This window comes from Schistocerca piceifrons, chromosome 7 (genome assembly GCF_021461385.2).
Source record: "Schistocerca piceifrons isolate TAMUIC-IGC-003096 chromosome 7, iqSchPice1.1, whole genome shotgun sequence".
In the NCBI taxonomy this organism is placed as follows: domain Eukaryota; kingdom Metazoa; phylum Arthropoda; class Insecta; order Orthoptera; family Acrididae; genus Schistocerca; species Schistocerca piceifrons.
The window spans coordinates 316,415,447-316,427,471 of record NC_060144.1 but is presented as its reverse complement, the minus strand read 5'-3'; the positions used below and the strand labels follow the sequence as shown (position 1 = coordinate 316,427,471).

Below are 12,025 nucleotides of genomic sequence, written 5' to 3'. Positions count from 1 at the left end.
CGAGTGTAAGCCCCAAGGCTGATACCTCCTTGGTGAGCACAGTAAGAATGGATTAACTTCCAACGTTAGGAGACGACGATACCGTTTCACCACTAACATCAACGTCAAAACTTTCTTTCCCAGATACTTTGATCTGTTGACGTCTCTTTCTTTTCCTTTGGTATCCTATGTGAAAGCCGCCGTATGTCTTAACGATCCGTCGCGCCTCGTTCCGTTCAATTTCGTCAAACTTCGTTCTGGTTTCATAAGAAGATACAAATAAGACTTACATTTAATTACGTAGATAATCAATTAAAATATTTGGATTGCTCTCATTTCAGGTCATTACTTCCTCAACTATACAAAGCATTCTCCATCATATATGATTCGAATATACTAGTTCGACTTGCGCCAACATACTGATATGTCTGTATGGGGACGGCATGTTTTGTTTTCGAATGATGTTCTCTGATAGTTTGTGGGACGTGTGTGTTTAAACGGAAAGTGTAAATAAAGCAGTGTGACAGAGTTTAATAGCTGACGAAACATAAAATAGAGTTTGATTTTTAGCAGTTTGTAGTGTTTTTCCGATTCAGTGAGTATTTTTTATTTTATTTTGTAATTATCATGTGCTGATCATCGTTGCGTGAGTGTGTGAGACTTCTGCACGTGTTGTTTACAGGAATTAATTTTGTTAATTGCTTAACACAAACTGTCACTGCGACACTATCAACTATCATAATTATGAGGGTGGTTTAACTTTGTGTTTTTCGATCATTTTCAAGTAAAGTTTAACTACCGTTGTTGCCAACACAGGACTGCATATTTAGGCCCAGTGAACGAGATCAAAGTTACCTTGACATTTCTTTCATATGATTCCCATGGACTAAGGTTATGTTGTTATAGGCGTAGCTACATGTTATTAACCTCCGGTTAACTGCCCCAACCATCTGAGTCAAAGATTACTGCCTGACCATCGTATAAAATGCATCGATGCTTGTAGTTATTTTAAGTTGCATACATTGACATAATATGCATATTTAACCCAGCTTCAGTGCCGATAAAAGTGAACCTAGACCTTGGGCTACGCTACAGATCAGGCCTCTTTGCCACTTTCAGCATTTGGGATGGATTATGTATAGGCCTATTCTAATTTTAGTGTTCGATGATTGTGTGCTATATATCTTAGGCTATCATGATGCAAATGACATAGACCATCATATCATAGGCTGTCATGATGCAAATGACATAGACCATCATATCTTAGGCTGTCATGATGCAAATGACATAGACCATCAGAGTCTCTCAGAAACTAAAGAAAATGAACGAACATGCTTCCCCAGCAATAAGGAAGACATTGTAATCTTACTGTCATGTTATTGTTGTCGTTCATTACGCGTCACTTTTATATTCATTTACTGCAATTACATGTTCTATAATCATATGATGATACTATTTCAGTGGCCATTTGCAATAAGAAAAAAATAGACATTTATAGTAGCCTAAATAAAGCACCTTCACAAGGTGCTGCTTCAATTGTGTTGTGAATGGCTGCAGACAAATAAGATATGAAATTAAAAATCAGATGAATATGTTAATTGAAACATAATAAGTTGTAGCTTAATTTATAGTGCGATTTGGATCTACATCCGTATGTATGTTGTCATATAATATTAGGTGAAAATACTTGATTCCGTAATTAAGCACCCTGCCTGCTTTGTAATGACTGTATACTTTTATACTGTTTCGTCAGATTTTATTGTAACTTTCCTCACAGCATGGATAACAGATTGTACACATTCTTCTGATAGATTTTAGATGGAAGATGCAGGTGGTAGAGGAAAGCAGCAAATACATTTAAAATACCTAGGGTGAGATTGCGGTACAGAAAGAGTAAGCTCTGTCCTATAAGTATTATTCATTAGGGTAGTAGTACAAAGAGGTAGCAAATGTTTTAACTGTTTTACACAATTTAAGTTATGATTTCTGCAGGGTATAAAATAATAGATATGCATTAGGCCTACTACAATATTATTTTTGCCTAAAGCCTGAGATTTAGAGTAGAAATGGTGGTATGGCTCCTCATTCACTGAAGGGTTGTTTCGCTGTAAAATTTGCTCTGAATCATCAGACATCTACTGGCTTAGGTTAGAGAGCATGACTCCTAATAGAAAAGATATGTTCTTAGAACCGTGTTTAAAAATAGATCGAGGATTTAAAAACAAAATTTGCAAGATAACTGTTTTCTGTCCTGCTTCTTGTGTAGATATGCTGCACCAGCACACAGTAATCTTCACAATATAATTTTTCTTTCACATTGTCAGATTACATTGATCGTAGTAAATCCCAGAAAGTTCCTAGATTGTGTACTTAGTACTTTCTGTATTTTGTCAACGATGACCCTGTAACAACCTCCTGAGATCCCTCTGATATAATCATAATTTCTTATGCTTGTTCTTTGTATGAAATGACAAAGGGATATGCTTGGTGAGAAGTGTTAGTTGACACACATTTGATCGGGTAAATACGTACACTAAAACTCGGTTCTTTTGAAAAATATCGAAACCTTGCAAAAGTTAAGAAATGGAAACTGTTTGACTATGTTTATAGATAGTACTGTAGTGTCTAGAATAAAGAAAATTGGGTTTTACACAGTTCAGGGTGAGGTACATAATTACCAATAAAAACACGGTAGTAGGGTCATTCTACATCAAAGGGAGTGATATTGAAAAGTGTCCCCAATCAGCCATCTCAAAATCTAATGAAATTTGGTGTAAGGGTTCTACATGGGCTTTGGTGGTTATATATCAAATTTCAGACCAGTATCTTAAGTGGTTGAATTCTTAGGGGATTTTAAAGAGAGGCTACTCACCTCCACATCATGTAGGAAGGTGCAAATGTGCCAACTTTACTAGGATTTTTTAAAAGTTCTAGCAGACATTTGGGCATTTGCTTTAATATACATAGACAACTTTTTATACTGAATCACACCCTTGCAAAAATTAGGGATTTAGCCATACCTAAATATAGATACAAGCCTCTAAAGTGGCTAAAAAATTCATCACACTACGCTGAGAGCCATGGTTTCATTGTCCACTGCTACTTCTCGTATGAGCCAGTCACGCCAAAACTATTCCTACCTATGATGTCTATATATCAATCAAATTTAGTTAGTACTGGATGCCCACATGAAAAGATATGCACCTGTAAATTTGGCCAAAATTTTGTAGGTGCAAATTTTAGGGTATTTTTGGGGGACAATATCTCAACTGTGTCTACTTCAATCCTATTTTTCTTGTCACCGCTGAATAGAGCATCCTTTAAGCTTTCAAAGCTATATTGTTTAATTTCTGGATCTTGCATACTGATGAGTAAGAATACCTATCTAAAGTAGGGAAAATGGATTACTGATAAATGCAAAAATTAATACAATTTGAAGTTGTAAATCAAAAACTGTGTAGTTGTAGTGTCTTTTAATAGTATAAGATTCACAAGGAGAAACGCCTACTCCTTTGTAACTTTAAAGAAATGTTTATTGCTTATTGTAAGCAATATGTAAATGAACTAAGCATCTCAAAATTTTGTGAGCTCAGCCTGAAATGGTGTAGTACAATGGTGCTTCTGGATCACATTCAGTATGTGTATGTGCAAGACATCAAAATGTCAAATTAATGTTGGCTTCAGCAACATCCATTCAAGATGACTACAAGGATTTGATGAAAAAACTGTATGCAGTTTGGAATCAAAAAATTGTATGCTCCAACATTGTGAGGAATGTCCAGGAAAAATGTGACTAGAGGCTTTTCTTGAAGACTCTTTTAAAGACTATGAACCTGAAGGAACAATGGAATACAAGCAATGTGTCCATGCTGGAAGAGACACATTGGAAACTTGCCAGAGAACTGTTGAATATTTCATAGAGGCACTGATTTTGAAAATTACGTTTAAGAAGCCATCACTTTGTGTCAGAACACCAAAGTTTATATCTTAAGCAGCTAAAAAGAAATCTTGCATAAAGTGAATTAATTATATTGATAAAATATAAATGGACTATTTCCCTTTTCTAGTAAGTGCAATTGTTTGCTTCCTTCCCAATATGAACTCATTTAATATTAAAATTGTCATCCTAATTACAGTGCAGAATCTATTCTGTTTCATGATTCAGATTAATTACAAAACTCATCATACCATATTCTGTTTTGCCCAGGTGATACTGCAACAGTTATTCTGATTTTATTACTGTTGATTGATAGTCCTCCAAAATAGATGGAAATTTAATTGATATCTTGACTACATTTGGTGTCATCTCGTAATGTGCTGTCAGTAGCAAACCTTAGCCAATGTATGGAAATTTTGCGTAATTCCAGTAGATTTTTTTTTTTTTTTTTTTTTCAAGTTTTTGAGTGGAAATTTTGAACAAGCATATTGTGGCTTTTCATTGCTGTCCATTGACTTTCTGGATTCTACTTTTGTGCAACTCAAATAATCTTTCCAATAGTGGGGCATATAAAATTGTTAAGGCTTTCCTGGCCACTTGTTGACAAACTGCCTATTGGCTTCTGTCTCGGGTTCTTCGGCCGACGTTCATCTAATGATTTTTCTGACGTTTCGTCAGCACGAGTGGCTGGCATTGTCAAAGCTTCACCCTCCATTGCTGGTGGTGAACTGGAGCCGAGCTCGCGGGCGCAGGCTATATGTACCTGGCGCGCCAACGTCCGAGGGCTTCTCCGCGGTCATTTCCGGTGCGGTTCTCCTCTTGGTACCTGCGACGGTCGTTCGCTGCAGTACGGGAAGCCAGGATCCGTTGACCTAAGGCTTTCCTCTTTCTTGTTCAAACTGTTGGCATGTTTTTGTATTTCTACAGCTTCTCTGAACAAGCGCGTGTGATAGTCCTTCTCTACAGCCAGAACAGCAGGACGAACATATGAGCCGCAACACCTCAAACGAGAAATGCAACACCTGGAAACTGTCCTGAGGAGCAATGGGTACTCCAAAAATTATATTAGAAGTGTAACAGAGCCAAACACTCGGCGAAGTAAGGAACCAGAAAAAGAAATGTCGGGTACGGCCTTTCTGCCATACATTCCCAGAGTGACGGACAGAATCGGCCGTATATTGCGCAGACATGGCGTAAAGACGATTTTCAAACCGACAAGGAAGATCAAAGAGTGTCTTAGATTGGCGAAGGAGAAAAGAGACCCACTTGCAATGTCGGGAATATACCGTATACCATGCACATGCGGAAAAGTTTATGTCGGAATGACTGGACGATCCATCAACACCAGGATCAACGAGCATAAGCGACATTGTAGGTTGGGGCAGGTGGAGAAATCGGCTGTGGCAGAGCACGCACTCAATGAGACCGACCATGTAATAAAATTCGCCGACACGGAAGTTCTGGCTGTAGAGAAGCACTATCACACGTGCTTGTTCAGAGAAGCTGTAGAAATACAAAAACACGTGAACAGTTTGAACAAGAAAGAGTAAAGCCTTAAGGTCAACGGATCCTGGCTTCCCGTACTGCAGCAAACGACCGTCGCAGGTAGCAAGAGGAGAACCGCACCGGAAATGACCGCGGAGAAGCCCTCGGACGTTGGCGCGCCAGGTACATACAGCCTGCGCCTGCGAGCTCGGCTCCAGTTCACCACTGGCAATGGAGGGTGAAGCTTTGACAATGCCAGCCACTCGTGCTGGCGAAACGTCAGAAAAATCATCAGATGAACGTCGGCCGAAGAACCCGAGACAGAAGCCAATAGGCAGTTTGTCAGTGGGCCATATGTTTCATGATTTTTGTTAGGTTGCCCCAGCAGCTGCCAGAGATACGTTTCTAGGTTTATTACAGTATGCAAATCAGTGATGAAATTCATTTTTATTTGTAATAATATTCTAGTGCCAAAATGATATGCCTCTTCCCTTTCTGTAGCCAAAACCCAAATTTTGTTCATATTTTGGTTTTGGAGCCCAGTGCATTATTATTATTATTATTATTATTATTATTATTATTATTATTATTTCTCTTTCCTGTCTCAGACGTTATGTCTGGTTAAAAATGGAAAGTGACGCGGACCTTGATCAAGCGTGACTTCCTTTTAACTGTACGGTATATGTTACATTGCATTTAGGAACTTTCGGGTAATTGAACATGTATCAATAATTACAGATTTCTGTAGTTGTATATATAAGTTTGGATGTAGCTGTATTGCGTTGATGTACTGGTGGATATTTTGTGGTATGACTCCTGTAGTTGATAGTATAATTGGTATGATGTCAACTTTATCCTGAAATTGGTATTATTATTATTATTATTATTATTATTTATACGCTGTGTGATCAAAAGTATTGGGACTGAAATTGACTTAGAAGTTCATGGCACCTTCCATTAGTAATGTTGGGATTCAATATGGTGTTGGCCCATCCTTAGCCTTGATGACAGCTTCCGCTCTCGCAGGCATACATTTAATCAGGTGCTGGAAGGTTTCTTGGGGAATGGCAGCCCATTCTTCTTGGAGTGCTGCACTGAAAAGAGGTATCGATGTCAGTCGGTGAGGCGTGGAACGAAGTCAGCGTTACAAAACATCCCAAAGGTGTTCTATAGGATTCAGGTCAGGACTCGTGCACGACAGTCCATTACCGGGATGTTATTGTCATGTAACCAAATGCCACAGGCCGTGAATTATGAACAGGTGCTTGATTATGTTGAAAGATGCAATCGCCATCCCCGAATTGCTCTTCGGGAGGACGACGGTTCAATCCCATCTCCAGCCATCCTGATTTAGGTTTTCCGTGATTTCCCTAAATCGTTTCAGGCAAATGCCGGGATGGTTCCTTTGAAAGGGCACGGCCGATTTCCTTCCCCATCCTTCCCTAACCCGAGCTTGTGCTCCGTCTCTAATGACCTTGTTGTCGACGGGACGTTAAAAAACACTAACCTAACCTAAACCCGAATTGCTCTTCAACAGCGGGAAGCTAGAAGGTGCTTAAAACATCAATGAAGGCCTATTCAGTGATAATGCCATGCAAAGCAACAAGGGGTGCAAGCTCCTTCCATGAAAAATACGGCCACATCATTACACCACGGCCTCCGAATTTTGCTGTTGGCACTACATGTGCTGGCAGATGTCGTTAACTGGGCATTCACCATGCCCCTGCCATCCGATTGCCACATTGTGTGCTGTGATTTGTCACTCCACACAATGTTTTTCCACTGTTCAATTGTCCAATGTTTATGCTCCTTACACCAAGCGAGGCGTTGTTTGGCATTTACTGGCATGATGTGTGACTTATGAGCAGCCGCTTGACCATGAAATCCAAGTTTTCTCACCTCCCACCTATCTGTCATAGTACTTGCAGTGGATCATGATGCAGTTTGGAATTCCTGTGTGGTGGTGTGGATAGATGTCTGCCTATTACACGTTACGACCCTCTTTAACTGTCGGCGGTCTCTGTCAGTCAACAGACAAAGTCGGCCTGTATGCTTTCGTGCTGTACATGTCCCTTCACATTTACAGTTCACTATCACACCGGAAACAGTGGACCGAGGGATGTTCAGGAGTGTGGAAATATATCATACAGATGTGTGACACAAATGACACCTGACCACGTTCGAAGTCCAAGAGTTCCATAGAACTCCCCATTCTGCTCTCTCACAATGTCTAATGACTACTGAGGTAGCTGATATTGAGTACCTGGCAGTAGGTGGCAGCACATTGCACCTAACATGAAAAATGTGTATTTTTGGGGGTGTCCAGATACTTTTGATCACACAGTGTAAGTTGTAGTTTTCAGAATTACACAGCAAGACTTTTTTTCAGTTTGTTTGTTTCATGTGCATAATGTTTTTTCCTTCCTATCCTATGATGAATTTCATTAAAGTATTTAGGATGTTCCATTAAAGCATTTTTTTCTTTTGTAGATCATGGCAAAGAGTAAATCTGAAAATAAAGCCCCCAGAAAAGAGGGGTTCAACCGGTCTGGTCACAGCATGAATCCAGAACGAAGGACAGAAGGACTGAAGGGAGTTGCAAAAGTACGAACGAAATCTACAATTAAGCGTCTTCAGATGTACAGGAACTTCAAACCAAAACGAGATAGAACAGGAAAAATCATAAGTCCAGCACCTTTTCAAGGGAAATTAGCGTCTGGTACAGTGGCAAGAATTGAGCCAAATCAGAAATGGTTTGGGAATTCTCGTGTCATCACACAAAATGCACTCCAGAAGTTTCAAGAGGAATTAGGAGTAGCTGTTAAAAATCCATATGATGTTGTTATGAAACCAACAAAGCTGCCAATAACACTGTTGAATGAGAAAGCTAAGAACACAAGAGTACATATTTTAGACACAGAAAGTTTTGACAGTGTTTTTGGGCCTAAAAAAAGCAGAAAGAGACCGCATATAAGAGTAGGAGATCTTGAAAACTTATCAAAAATGGCTGAAAGTAGTGCTGCTAATTACAAAGAAGATAAAGATCGCGATTTAGTGAAAGAGGACAGCGGTATTAAAGATGCACCCCGGGAGTGGATAATGGCAGCTGGGCAGAGTAAACGTATTTGGAATGAGCTGCACAAGGTGATTGACTCTTCTGATGTTGTGTTGCAAGTTTTAGATGCCAGAGATCCATTAGGCACCAGGTGCCCATACATTGAAAATTTTTTGAAGACAGAAAAGCCTCATAAACACCTCATATTTATTTTGAATAAAGTTGATTTGGTCCCCACGTGGGTGACACAAAGATGGGTTGCTGTCCTCAGCTCAGAATATCCTACGATAGCATTTCATGCTTCTATTACACATCCTTTTGGTAAAGGATCTCTGATAAACCTACTGAGACAGTTTTCAAAGCTTCATATTGATAAGAAACAGATTAGTGTTGGCCTCATAGGGTACCCAAATGTGGGAAAAAGCTCTATAATTAACACACTTCGCTCAAAGAAGGTATGCAAAGTGGCACCAATAGCTGGTGAAACCAAAGTGTGGCAGTATGTCACTTTAATGAGGCGAATTTACCTCATAGACTGTCCAGGTGTTGTGTACCCATCAGCAGAAACTGATACTGAGAAAGTTCTTAAGGGAGTAGTGAGGGTTGAGCTAGTTCAAAACCCAGAGGACTATATTCCACCTGTCCTTGAGCGAGTTAAGAGAGAATACATTGTTAAAACATACCAAGTAGATGGCTGGGAAACAGCTGAAGATTTTCTTGAGAAATTAGCATTTCGAACTGGGAAGCTTTTGAAAGGAGGTGAACCTGATATTACAATAGTTTCCCGCATCATTCTCAATGATTGGCAGAGAGGGAAGTTGCCCTTCTATGTTATGCCACCTGGATTTGAGATTCCACTTTCCATGAAGGAGCAAACAGGAAACAGTGAACATGGAAATGAAAGTTCTGTTCATGCAAATGAAAGCAGTAATAGCCAAACCCCATGCACTACTGAAATAAAGGAAACAGGTAACAGAAGTGAAGTATCAACAACAAAAACCATTGACAAAGAAGATGAAGGGAAAATTGTCACCACTGAAAGTGAGAATAAAGTATCTAATGAGAATACAAATGATAATGTATCAGGTAATCATAATAGTGCTAGTGACATACAGCAAAGAGCCGATCCAGTAAAATCTGTGGAAGAATGTGAAATTTCAGTTGAAACACAAGCTACAGATAATATGCAGATAAATGAGGAAATCACGCAAGACAGCAGTAAGTGCAATAAGAAGGAACCTTTGTTGAAAGTAATGCAGAACTTTAATAAAATAAAAGTGGCATTGCCATATATTGCTAAGGAGGACAGAGAGCTAAGACTGAAACTAGGTTGTGAAGATAATACTTCAGACTTAAGTGACAGCGAGGGTTCTGTAGAAGATTCAGATAGTGAAGTGGACAATGAAAATAGTGCAGAAAACCAGAAAGGGGGCGGTAATGGTGATAGTGACAGTTCATCTCTGTTTGATTCTGACGACGAATACTTTGAAAGTAAGCATAATGTTAGTGTGGAATCAACAAGTGGTAATTTCCAGGTAACAAATCTGAAACACAAGAAAAGACGAAAGGTTGATCAAGACAGTGCTTCTCTTCCTCAGCTAACAAGTAAAATGCGAAGAAGAATAGAAAGACAAAACCGGTCTAAAAAGGTTGGAAGTAATTTCTATGCTACGCATAATGTGAAAAATAGAAATAGAAATAAAAAGAAAATATAAATATGATGTATGGTGGTTAAGCTTTTTATAAATGGCAAATCATTTGTGTTTAAGTATCATTGTTGTTATGTAATTATATTTATTTTTGTAAAACGATTTACTTTTGATTCAAATTGTTTTAGTGCTTCATTTAAGCTACTGCACAATTTTTAAAGTATTTTTTTTTATTTATGTGGCTTGTTATTAACTGTCATACTAGGTGCCCTACTATGAGCAAAAATCTGTTAACATGTTTTAGTAATTTTGAATCTCAAAGTTAACTTGCTGCAAGTTGTGTTATGCGTTAGACTTGATACAGCTCAAGTGCGTATTAAAGAAAGTACGTGCTATAGGGCATTAATTAAAATTTGTGTCAGGATTGAGGATTTCAGAGTAGGAAGGAAGCAGCATGTCATCGTGAATGGAAAGTCATTGACAGATGTAGGAGTAACTTAAGGTGTGCCCCAGAGAAGTATGTTGGAGCTCTTGCTGATCATGTGGTGTGACCTGTATGACAAATGTTGCACAAATATTCACTTTCGTTTGGTAAGTCACATCATCTTTGGGGGAGAGGGAGGGTGTATAGATAAATGGTAACACATGGGAGGAACATCATCAGAATTGGAACAGTATGCAAAAGTTGAGGCCACCATTTAGATCATAAGGAAAATACAAACCTTCCTATGGGTCCCGCAGTCCCTAGATCAGTGATTCGCCGAATAGAATAAACACTGAAGCAAAATGCACGTGAACTGCATACCCATATGTACTTATATAAAAATTTCAATTTCATCAGACTTGCGAGATCCACTGGGCTGTTCAACCAGTCCATAGTAAATGGTCCAATAAAAAGAAAGAAGCTTCTGTTCACTACTGTTAATAAATAACAAACACATTATGAACAGAGCTATGGACACTAGAGTTGACCTCTTTAAATCAATGGCTTTAACAAGAATACACAAACTGTACTTCCTATGGTAATGAGGGAGAGAAATAATTGTAGGTCTTCTCTCGTTTACAGCAAAGAGGCCTACAGTTGTATGCAGTGTCATTGTAATATTATTTGTAAAAGGTCATGGTAGGGCATTGAACTATGAGAGTGTAATTGCATAAAATCCTGTGTTTTTAGTAATGTGACTGAGAAGGTGTAGTGTTAAACTGCATAATTTCTAGGCCACAGTTTTCTTTCTGTCTCCTCTTTCCCCTTTTTAAAGTTATATGCTTCAGACCGAAACCGCTATTATTTCATGATACCCTTCTGTTATATTAGCATTTTTTTGCATTGAGTGTGCATGTTAATTAAAAACTGTGTCATCAGTTTGTTAGTAATTTTGTGTGTTGCACTGAGGATCTCTTCAGTACTTTATTTGATAAGATATAAAACTTGTTTTGAACATTTTTGTTAATTACTCTTGTTTCTGATTGTATAATGTAAGGGCACTAAACAGCTTGAAATAATCTAGTTATCAATCATTGCTTTTTGTACGAATTTGGTTGTGGAAAGTCCTAGGTGGAATATATATAATGTAAAGAGTAAAAGAAACAACTGAGTTGATAGTTGGGGCATTCAGTTATCAATAGACACAAAAACAAAACTGAAAACACTCTTAATCATCAGAATGACATCATTTTCCTGAAGTAATTAGTACAGAATAAACATTCACACACTTGCATGGGTGTGGCTCTGTACTGTCCCAGTTGACTATTGATTGTACTGGCACTGCACTTGTATAAGGTGAAGGGTTGTATTGGGTGGAGTAGGTGAGGGTGACAAATTCTAATGAGCTAATAGCAGAATAGCAATATTGTGTTTTCGGGAGCAAACAGAAGCAAGTATTCAAAATTCTTTAGTACTAACAGGTAGTTTTCTTTGAT

General features: G+C 38.5%; 1 protein-coding gene across 1 annotated transcript; it reads left to right on the top strand.

The window, feature by feature from the left end:
* Positions 1–442: 442 nt before the first annotated feature.
* LOC124804666 (nucleolar GTP-binding protein 2) lies at positions 443–11,566 on the top strand. The gene is made up of 2 exons (XM_047264907.1): positions 443–574; positions 7,892–11,566. Exon 2 carries the CDS (start codon positions 7,895–7,897, stop codon positions 10,169–10,171), a length of 2,277 nt encoding a protein of 758 aa, XP_047120863.1. The 5' UTR covers positions 443–574; positions 7,892–7,894; the 3' UTR covers positions 10,172–11,566.
* The last annotated feature ends 459 nt before the right edge of the window (positions 11,567–12,025 follow it).